This window comes from Eleutherodactylus coqui, chromosome 8 (assembly GCF_035609145.1).
Source record: "Eleutherodactylus coqui strain aEleCoq1 chromosome 8, aEleCoq1.hap1, whole genome shotgun sequence".
Lineage (NCBI taxonomy): Eukaryota > Metazoa > Chordata > Amphibia > Anura > Eleutherodactylidae > Eleutherodactylus > Eleutherodactylus coqui.
The window spans coordinates 191,085,151-191,106,336 of NC_089844.1; the positions used below are offsets into that span (position 1 = coordinate 191,085,151).

General features: G+C 45.8%; 1 protein-coding gene across 1 annotated transcript in view; it reads left to right on the forward strand.

Moving 5' to 3' along the window:
- DNAH7 (dynein axonemal heavy chain 7) overlaps positions 1-21,186 on the forward strand; it is a 499,785-nt gene that overhangs the window by 475,077 nt on the left and 3,522 nt on the right. Inside the window, exon 62 of the mRNA XM_066577151.1 lies at positions 15,519-15,696. Within this exon, the coding sequence (XP_066433248.1) occupies positions 15,519-15,696 (178 nt within the window). The remainder of the gene's footprint in view (positions 1-15,518; positions 15,697-21,186) is intronic.

Here is a 21,186-nt window from a genome sequence, read left to right on the forward strand (position 1 = left end):
ACTATAACAAGGGGTCGATCTAATAACTATGTATAGATACATCAGAGGTCAGTACAGAGATCTCCTATCATCTATTATACCCAGGACTGTAACAAGGGGGCGCTCTAATAGCTATGTATAGATATATTAGGGGTCAGTACAGAGATCTCTCCCATCATCTATTATACCCAGGCCTGTAACAAGGGTATGCTCTAATAGCTATGTTTAGATATATCAGGTGTCAGTGCAGAGATCTCTCCCATCATCTATTATACTCAGGACTAGAGATGAGCGAACGTGCTCGGCCACGCCCCTTTTTCGCCCGAATACCGCGATTTTCGAGTACTTCCGTACTCGGGTGAAAAAATTCGGGGGTCGCCGTGGCGGCGCGGGGGGTTGCAGCGGGGAGTGGGGGGGAGAGGGAGAGAGAGAGGGCTCCCCCCCCCCCCGGCGCACCCGAGTACTTTTCACCCGAGTAGTGAAGTACTCGAAAATCGTGGTATTCGGGCGAAAAAGGGGCGTGGCCGAGCACGTTCGCTCATCTCTACTCAGGACTGTAACAAGGGAGTGCTCTAATAACTATGTATAGATATATCAGGGGTCAGAACAGAGATCTCTCCTATCATCTATTATACCCAGGACTGTAACAAGGGGGTGCGCTCTAATAACTATGTATAGATATATCAGGGGACAGTGCAGAGATCTCTCCTACCATCTATTATTCCGGTGATACCAAGTTTATACAGTTTTTTTATGTTTTGCTATTTTTGTACATTTAAAACATTTTTTTTTTCTTTCGGGCTTATTCTCACGTCCGTATATCGGCCGTGTTTTCACGCCCGGCCAATATACGGTGTCCCTTTCTGCAGGGAGAGGAGGCGGGTTGGGCCGGGAGCAGTGCACTGAGCTCCCGCCCCTTCTCTGCCCTCTGCCCTTCGCCACTGTTTACAATGGGGGGGTGGTGGGACAGGGGCGGCACAACCTCTCTTCATACAACACGGGCGTCAGCGGGCAATAGCTATGATCGTACAGCATTACATCATACTGCAGGAGCGATCAAAGCATAGCTAGTTGTGGTCTGCCAGGGGGGCTCAAAAAAAGAGTAAAAATAAGATCAATCAAATTTTATTAATTGTAAAAAAAAAAAAAAAAAAGTCATAAAAGTTTAAATCACCTCCTTTTACCATACCTATAATAAAAAAAATCTAAATCATAAAAGATGGTGAAAGTAGTACCAAAAAAAAAAAATTAAGAATGACAGAAATGCACTTTTTCAGTCACCCTGTCTCCCAGAAAAAAATGCAATAAAAAGCAATCAAAAAGTCGAGTGTATTCAGAATTGACACTAACGCAAACTACGGGACGTCCCACAAAAAATGAGCCCTCGCACAACTACGTTAACGGAAAAATAAAAAAAAGTTATTGTGCGCAGAAGATGCAGCAGAAAATAATTTAAAAAAATTAAATGTTTTGACAAAAAAAAACAAGTACTACAGCAAAAAAAAACTATACAAGTTTGGCATCGTAGTAATCGCACTGACCCATAGAATAAAGTTATCATGTCGTTTTTGTTGCAGTTTCTGCACTGTAGAAAACAAAACGCACTGAAAGATGGCAGAATGTCATTTTTCTTTTTTTTTACTCCACTTAGAATTTTGTAAAAGCTTTTCAGTACATTATATGGTACTTTAAATAGCACCATTGAAAAATGCAACTCGTCCCGCAAAAAACAACAAGCCCTCATACAGCGACGTCGATGGATAAATAAAGGAGTTACGATTTTTTAAATTAGAGGTGGAAAAAACTAAAAGGGGGTCCGCGTGATTAAGGGGTTAAATAATGTACTAACTTCCTTCTCTGGGTCATTACGAACACAGGGATACCACATGTGTAATTTTGTTTTTCATTTTTAATTTTTTACAAAGTAAAAGGAGAAAGGTGGTGTTTTGGCATTTTTATTTTAATTTTTTTATAATTTTTGTACTATTTTGTTTTTTTTTTTTACTTTTTTAAAATTTTTGTCCCTTTAGGGGACTTCCACAGAGACCCATCATAACCCCTTTATCACATTGCAGGGGTCTGATGGTGTCAGCCCTGTACATGCTGCGTTCGCATAGGCTGCGGCATGTAAAAGGTTAAACAGCAGAGATCGGAGGTGTTCTCTGTTCTCTGCTGTAAGAGCTTGGTGTCCAGTTATCTTCAGAAAGTGGGAGCCCCCTCCCTCTGTCAGCCTTTTACATGCTGCGGTCACATAGACCGCGGCATGTAAAGGGTTAAACAGCAGAGATCATTTTTCTCCATTCCCTGCTGTAAGAGCTGGTGCCCGGCTATCCTCTGACAGCTGAGCACCAGCTCTCCCTGCCACAGAGACCATGTGCCAGCTTCTGTCAAGCCGATGATCTCTGTGGCAACCTGTAAACAAAGCAGTGCAGGAGTTTAAAAGGCAGGAAGTTGCCGGCAGATCGGTTCCATCTTCCGCTTCTTTTTTTAAAGTCCTGCACTGTTCTCTATGGGACTGTGCAGGCAGAGCACACTACCACAGCTTATGGGATTGTGCTCTGCAGGTCCCATAGTGAAACATGGCCCAGAAATCTCCTCAGCTATATCACTATGGGCAGTTGAGCTCGTCCCGGAAAATTTACGGATGTGCCACTCAAGGGGTTAAATGAGAAAAATTGGCTTCTACCTCATTGGGGTTTTTGCCTTTGTCTGGATTGGGGAAGGCAAAAACCTTGGGGGGTAATAGGCTAACCTGGATGGACATGGATAGGTGATATGGATGGATTCTACGACAACTCTTTTATTTTGTAATATTGTCCTATCATGATACATTTTGAATTCTATCTCGTCTACAATCCTTTAATAACTTATTACCTCACAGACGTTTTATTTGGAGCTGCCCAGTGAAGTGCCGCCTAGAGAGTTCTACATTTAAGAAACTGAATGTGGGCTGCTGCATAGCTTTGTGTATTAATATTTGAGGTTGACTGATACATCTGTTGCCTGCAGTAGTTTGTTTAGCGATGCATGAAAGTATCAGTTAGCTCTTACTGTTTGGGCTTCAGCCTACCAACAGAACAGCTGAAGCCCAAACACAAGGCAGATGGTGATCTGTGTTACTCACACTGATGGTAGAAAGCACGGCTGAGATGATGAATATTAGCAGTGTAATAACTTGTGTCACATCTCCTCCACTGCGCCCCACCACAAACTGAAGTCCGGGCTGAGGAGGATAAATGAGGCACACATATTAACAGCCCAGAGCAGAGATTTGGTGGCCATTTGTTCAGCTTATTCTTCCTGTAAAATGTGCGAATTCACATATTGTGGCAGAGAGAAAAATAGAAGCTTTTAATATCTAAATACGATGAGGAATATTTATAGTTTTACCTCCATATACTGCATGTCGTATTGCGGGGCAGATTCACTATTACTGGTTTGTTTCTGCTTCACTTAAACGGTCTGAGATGATGTGTTTAGGCTAAAAACATGTTCCCCCCCCCCCCCCCCACACACACACACAAATCCCTCAGCAGTTCCAGGTTCCCCTATGACGTTCCGTTTACAGATGGAGAAAAATCCAAGACACCAGAGTTTTTCTCCATATCTTACTATAAGCTGGGGAAAAGACCACGTGGAGCACCATGGAGAACCAGGTGGTGCATGGGGAACATTTTGTTTTTGTACTATTTATAGACTACTGCAGCCAATCACGGGTCCCATTGCTCAGCCGCTTAGCTCTGGTGCCTATAAACAGTTTGTCACAGGGGGGACCTGGAGCTGTCAGCAAGGGTCAAGCAGGGGCCTGGGAGAGGTGAGTATTAACGGATTTATTATTTTCTGCCATGGGGAACATGGTTTTAACATCTCGGACAGCCCCTTTAAATTGTCAAAAGCTGTTTTCATATGTAACTAATTAATTATCCTGGTGCGTGCCAGCAAATTAATTTGGCACATTGGAACATTCACTTCCTTCTCTAGAGTGGGTCAGCATGGTCTCAGCGCAGATCAACTAAGTGTTTGAGAACTTTTTTGGGGGGGCCAGAAACAAACTTAAAACTGTCATAAATGCGTCTAAAAGTTAGACAAGGCAAACCCACGTCCCTATGCTTCTGCAAACCAGGCGGCTAGCCTGTCTTTTTGGAAAATAATATTGTACATGACTGACAAGCAAAACACAGCCCAGTGGGGTTTTGCTAAACAAACAAGCCAGAATATTAAGGCCTTGTGACATTTAGGCTGGGTTCACACAGGGCGGATTTGCCGCGGTTTTGCCACGCGGAATTTCGCTGCGGCAAATCCGCCCGTGGCCGCTAATCTCGGGATTAGCCAGCCATGTGGACGAGATTTCTCAGAAATCTTGTCCACACGGGACGGCCAATCCGCTGCGGTAAGTCCGGCTGAAACCGCAGCTGCGGCCACCGCAGCCGCGGTTTCAGAATATGCAGCATGTCTGTTTATCTTTTCTTTCCGTCGCGGCCGCGCTCTCCTCTATGGGAGCGCCGGCCGCAACGGAAAAGCGAGCGGCCGGGCCACTTCAAAGCCGCCGCGGCTTTTTCCGCGGCGCTTCTCCCGGCGGAAATCTCACGGTTTTTGCTGCGGCCAGCCTTAATACAGAATGTAGCCGTTTATACGGAGACAGTAATTGCCTGCATTAAAGGGAAGGTCCAATAAGCCATCAATCCAAGTAGCATAAAATTAAATTGTGTTAATAGCCGTTAAGACAGAATACAGTGGACTGCAATCGACTGCCTGTCATTAGACATTTGGCTTCTCTAGTAACAGGGACATGTGGACATTGCTAATTACTACATGCAACAGAGGCATGGGCATTCAGATGCTGGCTTACAGATGATGGGAGCAAGGCTATGCAAAACAGAATGGGAAGGATAGCAGAAAAATAGGAAAATCTACATGGAAAACTGAATTGATAGTTCCATCTGGGAGCAAACAGCAGCAAAGCAGCAGCCAATGAAGACTTGGGCTGCTTGTGAAAATGTGACAACCCAGGTACAGATGCAGCAGTGTCAACGCATGCTACTTTAACCCGCTGCTCGGTTAATGTGTCGCACTGAGAGAAACCACAGCCACAGTTGTCTATAGGTCCTGGCCCGTCATAACATTTCTCTTTCTCTCACTCTCTCTACCGGTTCCACATTCTCAGACGGGAACATGCTGCAGAACCGCTGGGGAGTAGAAATCCCCACATTTGCTAGACCATCCTCCTGGCCTCCTCCATTCTGTGTCTGTGGGTTGAAGGTACCCACAGACAGCTGCATTGCACTCGTCTCTCTAGCAGAACTCAGAACAGACTCTCTATTTCCCGCACAGACTCAGAACACATATCTCAAGCATGATCATGTGAGAGACAAAAAGATACAAAACCAGACAGTCATCCATATACCAGACACTTAACTCTTTCAGTGCCGCAGCTATGCAATGCTCACAATTCTTGCTACATGAAAGACACTGACAACACAAGACTGAGCATAGACACCATTAAAGAAGGGGCCCTGTTGTACTTGGCCACTACAGTTCCCCCCTTATTAAAAAAACAAGCCGACCCAGGCACCTCTTAATCAGAGTGCAATTGTACTAGTTTTCAGTGTCCTATACAATGACCTCTAAAGCACCACCTACACAGTCGCTGAGTGTGCAAAGTGAAACCTATAAACACCACTCACCCTCCGGTGCTACTCAGAGCTTACTCGTCAAAGTGTACTGAGACTACTTATAACGTCACGTTTTGTGTCTGGCATTCATTTTTATATGACGGCGTGTACGGAAAAGTGGTATGGCCATTACCACAAGAATCTGTTAGGCTGGACAGATCCAGGATACACTAACATTTCCATGGGGCACTTACATAATTCTTCTCCCCAAGGACTAGTAGAAAAGAGAAATGAGCATCACACCGCTACTAGTCACAAAACTGATAAAGGGTTGACTGGTAGTATTAACACAAGATAAGTGGAGTGATTGTCACTTTCCCGGAAGTCTATCTCATGAAGAGTAGTAACCTTATGTAAATACTTCCAACTGAGTGAAAAGGAAGATAATAATAATAATTTTTATTTGATAGTGCTAAAATATTCCGCAACTATTACAAAGACAGGGGGAATACAGAAAGACAAAAGTACAAAAATTACAGAACCATGGTTACATAGTAATCAGTTGATGGAAACAATAGGGGTGAGCGTCCTGCTCCAACGAGCTTACATACTACAAGTAATGGGGTGATACATAAAGTGAAGGGGCTGGAGAGGTGCACGGTATGGCGAGGTGGAGAGTGAGGGATGCTATACACATTAACAATGGTCACACATTTAGCCGTGTGATGGCAGAAATGGTGTGACTGCAGGGGGCAGTTGATGGTGGCTAGCAGGGATTGCAGTCCATAGATCAGGCAGCAATGTTATCAGATGGCATACAGAGGGGTTTAGGAGATATGGTATGCCTCCCTGAAGAGGTACGTTTTTAGAGCACGCCTGCAGTTTTGTGAGTCATGGATTGCCCAGTTAGCCTTTTGTAGTGCGTTCCAGAGGACTGGTGCTGCTCTGGTGAAGTCTTGAAGGCGGGAATGAGAGGTTCGAATTAAAAGGGCGTTCAATCTGGTTTCGTTAGCAGAGTGGGGAGCCCTGGCTGGGTGATGAATTGAGATAAGGGAGGCAATGTAGAGTGGCGCTGCGCTGTGGAGGGCTTTATGGATGAAGGTAGCGAGTTTAAATTGAATTCTGTATTTAACAGGCAGCCAGTGCAGTGACCGGCACAGGGCAGAGGCATCCAAGTAGTGGCTGGACAGGAAGATGAGCTTGGCTGCCGCATTCAGGATGGATTGGAGAGGGTAGAGTCTGGTGCAGGGGAGGCTGATCAGCAACGAGTTGCAATAATCGAGCCGAGAGTGGATGAGGGCAACAGTGAGCATTTTTAGAGTGTCCACGGAGATAAAAGAGCGGATTCTTGCGATGTTCTTGAGGTGCAGCTGACATGTTCGGGCTATAAATTGGATGTAGGGGGTAAAGGAGAAATCAGCGTTGCATATGACCCCAAGGCAGCGGGTGTGCTGTTTGGGAGTTATTGTGATGCCACAGATGGAGATGTCAGGATGAGGTCGGTTAGTGGAGGGCGGAAATTCCAGTAGGTCAGTTTTAGAGAGGTTTAGTTTTAGGTAGAGAGAGGACAAAGTGTTAGAGACAGTGGACAGACAGTTGGTGATGTTTTAGAGGAAATGTACAGGGATCTCATGGGAATAGGTGTATAGCTGGGTGTTGTCAGCGTAGAGGAGGTATTGGAGGCCAAATCTCCTGATGGTTTGTCCAATAGGGGCTGTGTAGATGTAGAAAAGGAGGGGGCCGAGGACCAAGCCCTGGGGGACCCCAACAGCAAAGGGAGGAGGAGGTTAGGTAGAGCCAGCAAATGAGACACTGAATGAGCAGTCAGATAGGTAGGAGGAGAACCAGGAGAGAGCAGTGTCCTTTAGGCCGATGGAGCGAAGCATACTGAGGAGGAGTTTGTGGTCAACAGTGTTGAATTCTGCGGAGAAGCCGAGGAGGATCACAAGGGAGTAATCTCCCCTCGATTTGGCTGCCAGGAGGTTGTTTGATACCCTTGTAAGGGCAGTTTCTGTAGAGTGTAGGGGTCGGAAGCCGGACTGTTGGAGGTCGAGAAAAGAGTTTTCTGATAGATAGCTTACAAGGCGGGTGTAAACTAGGCGTTCCAATAGTTTCAAGATGAAGGAAAGCAGAGGAAAGCAATTTGGAGACTTCTTCCTCTGTCATTGGTCTGAGTACAGGCAGTGAGCAGGAACTAGATGCAGTACTGATGAGACTAGGGTTAGTGCTAGTCTGAGATTGGGAAGTTATTTCCCGACAGATGTCATCAATTTTCTTTTTGAAGTAAGCAGCCAACTCTACAGCAGTGAGATCCATCACCGGGGGCTGCAGTTTAGGGCTGAGAAGGGAGTGGAAAGTATCAAAGAGTCTTTTAGGGTTGTGCGATAGGGAGGAGACGAGAGAGGTGAAATTAACTTGTTTGGCGTGGTGGAAGATAAGGTTATAAGTTCTGAGCTGTTCAGCACTTCTTGAGTACCGCCAGATGAAACGCGTTTGAGATGTGAGCCAGGGTTGCCACGGTCTGCATCGGATGGCTTGGGTCACGGGGGGTGCCGCTTCATCCAGGGCGTGTTTGAGAGCGCTGTTGTAGTGAGCGGCAGCCAGTTGGGGCAGGAGAGGAGAGAGATAGGAGACAGAGAGGACTGTAGGGACTCAGCAAAGTCCTGGGTGTGAATGGCCTGAAGGTTCCTGTAAGTGCGGTAGGTAGGAGGATCTGGAGAGATGCAAGGGAGCAGGAGAGGGGAGTTAGTGAAGTTGGAAGTAGAGCAGAGACGGAGGAAGACCAGATCAAGAGTATTGCCATGCTTGTGAGTGGAAGAGGCTGTGAGTTGTGAGAGACCGAGGGAGGAGGTGAGCGATAGAAGCTGAGAGGCAGATGGGGAGATGGGGTCATTAGTAGGGATGTTAAAATCCCCTAGGATGAGGGTTGGAATTTTGCAGGATAGGAAGTCGGGGAGCCAGGCAGCAAAGTGGTCCAGAAACAGGCGAGGAACACCTGGGGGGGCGGTAGATAACTGCTACTCGCATGGACAGCGGGCAGAAAAGCCGTAGTGTATGTACCTCAAATGATGGGAAAGTGAGTGAGGGTACAGAGGGGATAACTTGGTAGGTGCATTCCGGGGAGAGAAGAGCACCTACTCCTCTTTTCTCTCAATCTCTCTACCGATTTCACATTCTCAAACGGGAGCGCGCTGCTGAACCGCTGGGGAGTAGAAGTCCCCATATTTGCTAGAACCGCTAGGGAGTAGAAGTTCCCATATTTGCTAGACCATCCTCTTGGCCTCCTCCATTCTGTGTCTGCGGGTTGAAGGTACCCACAGACAGCTGCCTTGCACTCCTCTTTCTAGCAGAACTCAGAACAGACTCTTTCTTTCCCGCGCACTCAGAACACATATCTCAAGCATGATCATGTGACAGACAAAAAGATACAAAACCAGTCATCCACATACCAGCCATTTAACACTTTCAGTGCCGCAGCTATGCAATGCACACCATTCTTGCAACATAAAAGACACTGAGCATACACAGCATTCAGGAGGGGCCCCCTTGTACCACTACGCTGTCTCACATCTTCCTACTTGGCCTTTCTAGAAAGTTTCCATAGCCCTCATAGAAGTGAATGGGAGCTGAGCAAACAGCATAGCGGCGAAAACTACTCTGTTTCTGTATAGCATAGCCCGCTGTGCTGCCTCTGGAAGTACAACAAGAGCGTAGGATGCCCGCTGTTTCCATAATTCCGGCACTGTTGTCACTGTTCGCCTACCTAAATCTTAGCCATGTTTCACTGAGATGGAACATCCCTTTAACTAAATCTACTTATCTTGCATATTGAATGATGTATAGAGACGGGCAGAACCAAGGTTACACCCTTCTGCGCGCGCTCCGCCCCACTCCCTACACCCACCAAAAACCTGAATAAGAATCAATAAGTTCTGTGCAGCTCAGAATTAGCAAGCTGAAAACTACAGCTGATCCAGGAAAAACCCGGAAGCTGATTGAGGCTGTATTGGCGGATGCATCAAATCGTTATGCCCTTGAAATGGGATGCTGGAATTACATCGTTTTTGTGGCAGTTTTATGAACCGAACACAGGGGTGGATAAAGGGGAAATGTCTGGCTGTCTTATACTTGTCCGCGTTCTTGTGTCTACCCCCGGCTATCTTATACTTGTCCGCGTTCTTGTGTCTACTCCCGGCTATCTTATACTTGTCTGCATTCTTGTATCTACTCCCGGCTTTGGCTTAAAGAACTAAATCAAAACCTTCAAATAAGATTCCAGCCAAAAATGTAATAACCTTAAAAAACCCTCTACATATTGGATATCACCATGATATTAAATAGCCATGACAATGTGCAGATTAACCCTTTAACGCTATTGGACGTACATTTACGTCATGCGGCGTCAGGGTATGTATGAAGGGAGTTTGAGGGGCTGTCTTCTCCCATACAATGCAGGCGCCTGCTGTTTCTTACAGCCGACACCCAGCGGCAACAGCTCTGATAAGCCACGCGTCAATTCTGACAGCCACATTTATATTCCCCGGCCAATGGGATCACAGGGAGCTGTGTGGGTGTCATAGCAGCTGGGGGCCTTCTAAAAAGACCCATAGCTGTCTTGGCAGAATGCCTACCAAGTCAACCCCGTGGGTGGCTTGATAGACTGCCTGCCCGATCGCAGTATGATGTAATGCTATGGCATTACATCATACTGCAGCAGCGATCAAAGCATTGCAAGTTGTTGTCCCCTCTGGGCTCTAAGGAAAAATAAGAACAATAAAGTTTTACTAATTATTAAAATAAAAAAAAAATAAAAGTATAAAAAAAAGCAACCTTTTCCCATATTTATAATAAAATAAATAATAAAACAAAAATACATAATTGGTATCGCTGGTATTGTTCGTAAAAGTCTGATCTATCAAAGTAACGCATTATTTACCCCACACGGTGAACATCAGAAAAAAAATATCCCCAAAAAGGCGCTTTTTTGGTTACCCTGACTCCAAGAAAAAATGCAATAAAAAATGATCAAAAAGTCGTATGTACTCCAAAATGGACCATCTCAAACTACAGGACGTCCCGCAAGATATGAGCCCTCGCACAAGTATGTCGACAGAAAATTTAAAAAGTTATGCGCTCAGAAGATGGCAGCAGAAAATAATTTTAAAAAAATCAAATATCGTTGAAAAAAAAATACAAGCAGTACAACGAAAAAAAACTATATGTTTGGTTTCACAGTAATCGCACTGACCCATAGAATACAGTTATCAGGTCATTTTTGTTGCAGTTTGTGCGCCGTAGTAACAGGATGCACCCAAAGATGGCAGAATGTAGTTGTTTTTTTTTTTTTTCATTCTACTGCACTTAGAATTTTTTATACGTTTTTCAGTACATTATATGGTACATTAAATGGCACCATTGAAAACTACAACTCGTCCCGCAAAAAACAAGTCCTTATACAGCGACGGCGATGGATAAATAAAGGAGATATAAGAGAGGAAAAAACAAAAATGGGGGAAAAAATGGGCCGCGTCATTAAGGCATCCATTGTGCACAATGAGCACCGTTAAGAACCCCCAAAAATTATGTCAAAGTAGTTTTTTTTTTTTGTTTTTTTTTAATATTTTTGTTCTTCTAAAGAAAACTACTCCAAGTTCTGCAGCCGATTACATTGTGGGGTCATACAGCTAGTTCCTTCCCAAACAAGCTGTCGTCCAGCCACAGCAACCACAAACAGAACTCACGGCTCTCTGGATTTGGGGAGGGGGGGGGATGTGTTAATGGGTGCCTAAAAATGGTTTTGTACAAGTGGCCATAACACAGATCTCTGACTAAAAAGCTGTTTGATTATTTTCTACTAATTTCCATGTATTTTGGGGTGCTGAAAACAAAACGAAATTTAAAAAATCCTAGACGTCAGGATTTACCACTAAATGCAAAATTCTCTTCAAATTTTGCAAATTTTTCTCAATTTTTGGTATTTTTTTTATCTTAGGGTTTTTAACTAAATTTAAAGTCAAAATTACCATTAATTAATTCCCATCAGTGCATCTAAGATATACAGTGCCAAAAAACATATGTTTCAAAGAAAAGAACTTCCAGAGTGAGCTAATGGAAACCAGCATCAACATGCTGCAAGCTGACCGCCCTGGCTCTGACACGCATGGGCTTGATTCAATTTTTTTTCTTGGTTCTCGCCTGTGGTACTATTGTATCTTGACGCCACCGGAAGTATGGGTGGAGACAGGATACAGTGTGCTTGACAGGGCGCTGACGCCCCCAGGAGCTGATTGGCTGCCATGAGCAAGGTCCTAGCACGCCATAGCAATTATTCTCCCCGGAACAGCTGTCACCCTTCCTCTCCCCGTGGCAACCGCTAGGCGGCAGCTGCGCTGACAGTGTGATACTGTAGCCGCTCTAGGAATCCCCCTGCTGTTAGGCTGTGCCCTCCCATCTCCCCTGGCGAAGCCCTTGCACTGTGACTTACGAAGCCGCAGAGCATCTCCCCTGGCCATCTGCTCCCTCACAGCTCCCTCCTAAGACGCGTTTGTGCCGCTGTGCCGCCTCTCTGCTGCTGTGGCCGCTGACAGCTTGCTCCCCCGCTCAGTGTCTGCTGCCAGTGACGCCGGCTCTCTGCTGCTGTGGCCACTGACAGCTCGCTTCCCCGCTCAGTGTCTGCCACTGCTGCCAGTGACACCGGCTCTCTGCTGCTGTGGCCGCGGATAGCTCGCTTCCCCGCTCAGTATCTTCCGCCACTGCCAGTGATGGCAGCTCCCTGCTGCTGTGGCCGCTGACAAACGGAAAGAGAGGGAGTAACTCCCACAATCTCTTCGGGTTAGCTAGTCATTCTTAAATCGTGTTTCCCCAAGTTAGTGTTTTGGCTCCGCAGAAGTGTATTAATTCGCCTGACAGTTTCTGTTTCATTTGTGGTGAATATACAGTGTTGAAGAAACAGCTGAATATTACAGACTTTGTGAAAAAGTATACTTCGCATACTTAGGACTAAAACTTGGAGATCAGGATAAAGTTTGGGCGACTCATAAAGTGTGCAAATGGTGTGTTGAGGACCTCTGAAATTGGTTCAAGGGGAAGAAAAAAGCTTTCCGTTATGGGATTCCTATGGTATGGTGAGAGAAAAGAACCATAGTGACACGAAGCATTCCATTTCATACCCCAATCTTCACTCAGCAATTTGTCCCATCCCCCATGGCAAAGATATACCAGTACCCAAGCCCCCTGCTACCTTGGAAGAGATACCTAGCTCCAATGAAGGTGGAGTCATACTTGAACCAGATGACAAATCAAGTTCTGACTTTGAAGATGATAACAAACCATTTATCTCCTTCTGGGAAAAGATGTTGGTCTTGTAAGAGACTTGAATCTTCCTAAAGATGCCACTGAGTCACTCGGTTCAAGGCTCAAAAGCAGGAACTTATTATTGCCAGGAGTGTCTTTTTCATGGTTCAGACATCGTGAAAAGGAGTTCGTTCCTTACTTTGCCCAGGAAGTCAAGTGGGTTTATTGCATCAATGTCGAAGGTTTGATGGGTCAATTCAAAATCCAATATGATTCAACACAATGGCGTCTTTTCATAGATTCTTCAAAAAGAAGTCTCAACACCGTTTTGCTCCACAACGGCGGTTTTTCCATCCCTGTAGGTCATTCCGTACATTTGAGGGAAACCTACGAGAACTTGGAATGGGTTCTTCGTAAACTTATATATGAAGACCACGGTTGGCAAGTGTGTGGGGATTTAAAGGTCTTGTGCATGCTGCTCAGGCAACAAGCTGGATATACCAAATACCTTGTTTTCTGTGTCTATGGGACAGTCGAGACCGACAAAATCACAGGACCAAGAAGAGTTGGCAGCCGAAGGTGCGGATAGTCGGTCAAAAAAATGTCCTCCGAGAAACTCTGGGACCTCCACATAAAGTTCTTCTACAACCTCTCCATATAATATTAGGATTGATGAAAAAATTGGTGAACTCACTTCCAAGACATGGAGAATGCTTCACATATTTGGTCACCGAGTTTCCACATTTTAGTGTGTTTTAGTGGCTCATTTCAGTTCAAAAATGATTTTCATTTAAAACTTATAAAATTAATTTTAATTACAAGTCTATTTTCATTTATTTTGAGGTATTGCCCTATTTAACATAGATAACTGAATTGTCAGGAAACGTGATGTCTTATGACAAAGCGGAGGTCATTTTCGGATTCAGCGTACCGAACAATATATAGATTATATAACATTTTTTGCAGACCTGTGTAATGGGTTGATGGGCCCTTATGGTAAATCTGTAACAGGGTTCCTCAACTATAATGCTTCATTGATAGTAGTGGCCTCCTTATATGGGCCCTAAGCCTCCGGGGCCTAAGCTGACTGCACCCATTCTAGTTATGTCCCTGGCCATAATACTATTGTGCTTACAGACTTTAAATGGGTTGTCTGGGCCTTTTTTTGTATAGACGATTGGTGGGATCCACCACTTGAATCCCTGCCGATCAGCGGATTACTGGCACAACTAAAACTATAGAAAGCGCATGACTCTGACCATAGCACAGCAGCTCAGGTTGGTATTGTCAGTGCAGCTCCCTTTAAATTCAATGCAACTTCAACCCGGGGCTGCGCGATGGTCAGCGCCATATGCTTCCTGTGCAGTGCTGGTAATCAGCTGATCGAAGGGGACCCAAGTGGCGAACACCCACGGTCACATTGGTGATGTGTTGGACGCCGCAAGTTGGCAGGTACTATTTTCGTCAGAAAATCAGACAAGAACAAATCGTGTATTTACTTTTCGTCCGCCGCGGTCAGACTCCATTAACAAGAATGCCGGCTATTTCCGCATTCCGATTTTTTTTAGTCTGAAAATCATACAGAAAAATCCGGCATGTGTGCGTGCGGCCCAGATGTGAGATCTGTAAACCCGACTGTGTTCCAGTTATGGGGACATGTCATATTAGCGGCTGTGACTAGTCACACCCAGATGTCGCAGTCCTGTTAATGGCGGTGACTAGTCACGCCCAGATGTCGCAGTCCTGTTAGATGTCATGTTAACGGCGGTGACTGGTCACGCCCAGATGCCGCAGTCCTGTTAACGGCGGTGACTGGCCGTGCCCAGATGTCGCAGTCCTGTTAGATGTCATGTTAACGGCAGTGACTGGTCGCGCCCAGATGTCGCAGTCCTGTTAGATGTCATGTTAACGGCGGTGACTGGTCACGCCCAGATGCCGCAGTCCTCTTAACGGTGGTGACTGGTCACGCCCAGATGCCGCAGTCCTGTTAACAGCTGTGACTAGTCACGCCCAGATGTCGCAGTCCTGTTAGATGTCATGTTAACGGCGGTGACTGGTCACGCCCAGATGCCGCAGTTCTCTTAACGGCGGTGACTGGTCGCGCCCAGATGCCGCAGTCCTGTTAACAGCTGTGACTAGTCACGCCCAGATGTCGCAGTCCTGTTAGATGTCATGTTAACGGTGGTGACTGGTCGCGCCCAGATGTCGCAGTCCTGTTAACAGCGGTGACTGGTCTCGCCCAGATGGCGCAGTCCTGTTTAAGGCGGTGACTAGTCACGCCCAGATGTCGCAGTCCTGTTAATGGCGGTGACTAGTCAGTCCCAGATGTCGCAGTCCTGTTAGATGTCATGTTAACGGTGGTGACTGGTCGCGCCCATATGTCGTAGTCCTGTTAATGGCGGTGACTAGTCACTCCCAGATGTCGCAGTCCTGTTAGATGTCATGTTAACGGTGGTGACTGGTCGCGCCCAGATGTCGCAGTCCTGTTAATGGCGGTGACTAGTCACGCCCAGATGTCGCAGTCCTGTTAGATGTCACTTTGTGTTGTGTTTTCTCTTTGATGTATGTAGTTTTGCAGCTCGTCTGTCCTGCGATGTGACCTCTGTATAATGTATATACCTTTCATGTTTGCAGGACTGGTATGAAGACGGGACTCCACCAACGTTTTGGCTCTCTGGCTTCTTTTTCACACAAGCATTCCTGACCGGAGCGCAGCAGAATTTTGCCCGCAAGTACACCATTCCCATCGACCTGCTGGGCTTTGACTTTGAGGTTTTAGAAGATAAAAACTACAACCACGCACCAGAAGATGGTGAGGAACAACATTCTATCTACATCTCCACGTGCGCTGAGTGAAGGCCTCGGAGCTCACGGCTAGGTCACCACGCTCCTGTGATATCTCTAAAGTATTTAAAGGGGATGTCCAAGTGTGAGCCAACCTTTTACGAATCAATCCAGGCCTGTTGAAACAATAAAAGCAGGGTTGCTATCCATCCTCACCGGTGATCCGCAACTGCAGCCCTGCCATTTTACCAGTCTTTGTTGTGGAGCGGAAACCACCTGACCACTGTAGCCAATCAGAGGCCCCAGCAGTGAAGTGTCGTTCTCCTGGCATCATGGCTCCCAAAAGGACATCACCTCTGATTGGCTGCAGTGGTCAAAGGGTTTTCGCTCCACAGCAAAGACCGGGAGGATGGCGGAGCTGCAGTGCTGGGACAGAGGAAACTGACATGTAGGATTTACAGGAGAAAAGACACCAATGTATTAGGAAAACTGATTGTTGTTGCTTCTATCAATTTAAGTACTTGGGTCCAGGACTGCCCAGTTAGGGCACAGCTTCACCATGTATGGGACATAGCCCCCCCTTCCTACCCACAACATCACACTGCAGGCTACCATCCATGATGTGGTGCTGAGGTCACTCTGTACAACGAGAGACATCTTACATGGTGTTCTCTCTACTTTTGTAGCTACCATTGATTTACAATCTGAGTTATTGTGAAGCATTTTGACCAATCAGAGGTATCACATGTCACACCCAATTGTCCCCCCAAGCAGTGCAGAAGGAGGTCAGTGGAAGAGTGTTCAAATAGGACCCTCCACAGCAGAGAAATGGAGTGTCAAAGAGTAGAGGGAGATGCGCACATCTATCCAAGGCAGAGAGAGCGCGGCTGTGAGACCCCCTAACAATGTCAGAGAAGTAAGACCCCTATAAATAATTATAAGGGGTCCTCGGGGGTCGTACTACTCACTTCCATTCGCTTATAAAGTAAATCTTTTTCTGCTTCTGCCCAAATCTTTAACGGGAATCCACATATGGATTAGAACATGTAAATTATATTTGTAGGGCGAACCAAATGAGCGGTCTCCCACTTAGACTTCTCAGCATGTATGTGAGCTAATTTACCCTCCTTATGGTACTCTGCTAAATTTAACATTAAAGGGGTTTTCCCATTACCTAAATTTGCTTCACAGCCACTCTTTCCTCATTGGTAGCTGCTGACAGGACATGTGACTGCTGCAGCCAATCACTGGCTATAGAAGGACACTGCTGTGGGAAGTGATTGGCCCCTTTAAGAGGGCTCTGGAACTCAGTGGGTTTTCATTACTAAGTGTTGCAAGTACTTCTCAAACAAACGTCCACTCTTGGACATCATTTTGGGGATTTTTCTCATCTTTATAGCTGTCTCATTTTCTGATACCAATAGGGGAGATTCAGGCAACACAATTCATTCTGGCAGGATGTGTGTGATGAGCGCTGCCCAACCAAGCAATGCACAGAACAGCTTGGAATGATTTTATTATAGCCAAAGAACCCCCCTGGAGCTGAGACGTGTCATGTATCGGGGATAGGAACTGTTCATCAGACTACAAAAAAATAATCAATACATGAACCTAATTTACATGTAAAAACAAAGGTGGATGAAATAAGGAACACATAAAAATATGTTTTCTTGTCTGCGTAATTGGAGGACACAGCTTGGACCATGGCTATAGCTACTGCCTCTAGCCATCAGCATCTGCAGGAAAAGTGTCTTTCAGACATCCAAGACGTTCTCCTAAGGTCTTTCCTTCCCACGAGGAATTTGAAGACATCCTGACCAGGGAATGGAATCCTCCTGACAAGCGTTTACCTAAACCAAAACGCTTAGACATCATGTACCCCTTTCCCAAGAAGTCCATAAAGCAATGTGCATCATCTCCATTGGTAGACCCTCCAGTGTCACGCTCGGCAAAAGACACCACTCTTCCTTTGCAGATGCCCACCATAAGAAACTAGAATTGCTGTCCAAAACATCTCTTGAGGCAGTAGATTTGGCCCTTCGACCTCTTTGCTTCTCTGGCTTCTTTTTGGGTCAGCAGGGCTACTTCCAAATGGGCCAAGGCATTTTATCTAATTCTTCCCTAGAAGAACTTGCAGATGATGCACAACAAATTGGCCATGTAGGCAAATACCTCTGTGAGGCCTTCCTGAATAGGGCCACACTAGTGGCTCAGGCTTTGGTGGCCTCCATAGCAACACAAAGGACCTTGTGGCTGAAATCCTGGGATGGTAAAGCAGCGTTTAAAAGGTCCCTAACTGGACTTCCCTTTGTAAGTTCTCGCCTCTTCGGGGCTCGGCTTTACAAAATTACTTTGGAAACCACGAGTGGTAAGAGCTCTCGCCTACCTCAGAACAAGTTTAGCCGAACGAGGTCTTCTTAAAAGAGGGGTCCTTGATTTCGTTCCTTTCAGCGCTCCAGGATGCGTACCATGGATACCAAGAACACCACACAAGATCAGTAGAAAAAAAACCTTTCTTCAGACCGCGACCCCCCTGACTGCAACCCTTCCCCATCCACAGGCTCCTAAGCCTTCCTTAACAAAATCCTACGCTTAAACAGTGGGGGGAACCACTCTTCATCTTGTTTTCCAAATCTCCAACGCCTGTGCCTGGGAGGTCATGTCTTCACGGTATGCCATAGAGTTCGTCAACTGCCCTCGCAGAGCATTTCACAGGTTTTTATTCAAACCTTTTCATTTTTCCCAAGAAGGATGCATCTATCCACCCCGTTGCAGACTTAAATAGATGTAGTGGTGAAAAAAAGAAGGGGGTGGAGCTACTCTGATGATGATCCGGTGTGGAGAAGAGCCGAGTGTAGATTCCAGTGGGTGATGTCTTTTAGTAATTAGTGAAAAAAGTTGCGTAAGTTTCTAGTCCTAGTGCTGCTGGATCGATGACTGTGCAACCTGTTAGAGTTGGCCAGTGTAGACGTGGAGAAGAAAAGAAGAAAAAGTACTGATGTAATGATGCAACCTTTTCGGACAGGCGTACGTGAGCTTGAAGTTTTGAGGGAAGATTTATTTTCTTTAAGTGGAAGCCAGCAAAAAAAGCGCACAGCGTTCTGAGGCAGGCACGCCTTTTTTTGAACGCAAAACGTTTCGAGGCAAACACGCTTCTTCCTCAGTCTCGTTGGAGACACGCAGCCGAAAGTCTGGATAGGGATTTGGCTTGTACTTTCTTCCTGTCATTGCAGGTGTCGTCTGCCGGACATTCCTCAGTTGACTTTATAATGTGCCCTTCTTCACAACCCTGCTACTGCGCTTTCTATGGTGTATGGACTGATTAGCCGACAGGGAGGTAACATAGTATGCTAGGCTGAAAAAGACAAATGTCCATCTAGTTCAGCCTGTTTAGAGGAAGGCAAGAAACCCTCAATGAGGCAGAATCCAATTTACCGCATTTTGGGGAAAAAATTTCTTCCCGACTCCATAATGGCAGTCAGAATAATCCTTGGATCAATGTTTGATAGTTCCTACCTGACTCTAAGACCGTAATGTCTATATCCTGCAATGTCATAGCACTCTACAAAGACATCTAGTCCCTCTTAAACTCCTCTAGGGATTTTGCCATCACCACGTCCTCAGGCAGAGTTCCACAGTAAAATAATTATAGTCTTGGTTGCATCCAAAGTGATAAAATTAAGTCTTCTTTATTCCTCCATAAAAACTTGACAAAGACTGTATTTCTTTCTGTAAACAGCCAAAACGTTGCTCATTACTGTACTTTTATGGAGGAATAAGGAAGACTTAATTTTATCACTTTGGATGCTGCCAAGACTACATTTATTTTCCTGTTGCATGTGATCCAACCTCCATCTTGGCTCTGCATTTTGCACTCCCGGCCTTTTTCTAGGCAGTGAACGCCACCCGCTGCTCCTGATATCGGATGTAAGGGTATCTGCTGCTGGTCACTGAATTATTGGTTACCCAGAGAGTTCCACAGTCTCACTGCTCTTACAGTAAAGAACCCCCTTCTGTGTTGGTGATAAAACCTTCTTTCTTCTAGACATAGCGGATGCCCTCTTGTTACCTACACAGTCCTGGGTATAAACAGCTCATGGGAGAGATCCTTGTATTGTCCCCTCATGTATTTATACATAGTTATTTGATCACCCCTTAGCCGTCTTTTTTCCAGGGTAAATTATCCCTATTTTGGTGCCTCTCTGGGTATTCCAGTCCTCTCATTCCATGTATTAGTTTAGTTACCCGTCTTTGAACCCCCTCCAGCACTGTAACATCTTTCCTGAGCATCGGTGACCAGAACTGTACGCAGTATTCCATGTGAGGCCTGACAAGTGCCTTATATAGTGGGAGGATAATGTTCTCATCCTTCACCTCTATACCACTTTTAATGCACCCCAAGAATTTATTTGCCTTTGCAGCAGCTGACTGGCATTGATTGCTCCAGTGTTTCCCTTTGCTGGTCAGTCATAACCAAAATGTATTTCAGGCCCGCCTCTACCTGGGCACCAGTTATAAGGTGTTTGGTGAAGCAGCGGTCTCCTGTCACCTATGTGCCTCAGAAGGGTCAGGGATACAGGGATTATTCTGATTGCCAGATTGGAGCCATGAAGAAATATTTCTCCTTAAAGGGGTTGACCCGCGAAAGCAAGTGGGATTAAGCACTTATGTATGGCCATATAAATGCACTTTGTAATATACATCGTGCATTAAATATTGGCCATACAGAAGTTATATACTTACCCCCTCCGGTGTTGGCGTCCCCGTCTCCATAGCGCTGACCGAAGCCTTCTTCTGCCTGGATTAGACGCGCTTGCGCTGTCTGCCCTCTTCTGTCCCGCTCCGGCATGCTTGCGCCGCAGACGTCTTCTGCACATGCGCAGAAGACCTGTGCGGCGCGAGCGCGGCGCGAGCGGCCCCTTTAGCGGGACAGAAGAAGCAGACAGCGCAAGCGCATTGAAGTGCTTAACCCCACTTGCTTTCGCGGGACAACCCCTTTAAATGGGGAAACTTGGCTTCTACCTTATTGTTGCTTTTTTTTTGGCTCCATCTGGATCAACATGGGGCTTTTTTCGGCCTTACATACTATGTTACTTGTGCCTATTTATTCTGTGTGGGGCTAATTCACTTTTTCCAAATATTATGTTGTACACATTGTTCTCTTCATCTGCATTAAACATGTTCCCTATCTAGGCACAGACTAGGTCGCCTAGGTTCCTGACGTGGGGCCGCCCCTATCGGAACGATTGTCCTGCTTCTGGCTGCGTCTCCCATATTATTCATATCTCTGTATTTCTGTTACCGTTATTTGTCCTATCTTGTGTTTCTTGCATTTAGGTCCACTGCGGACATTGATTACATTGGTCTGACGTGTTGCTGACATCTATGAGGGACACCTTGCACCCTGCTTGAACATAACACTAATTTTGCATATTTTGCCTCACAACAAAAATGAAATAGAAGGTGATGAGAAAATCACATGAATCACCAAATGGTACCATTATAGGGTGCAACTCGT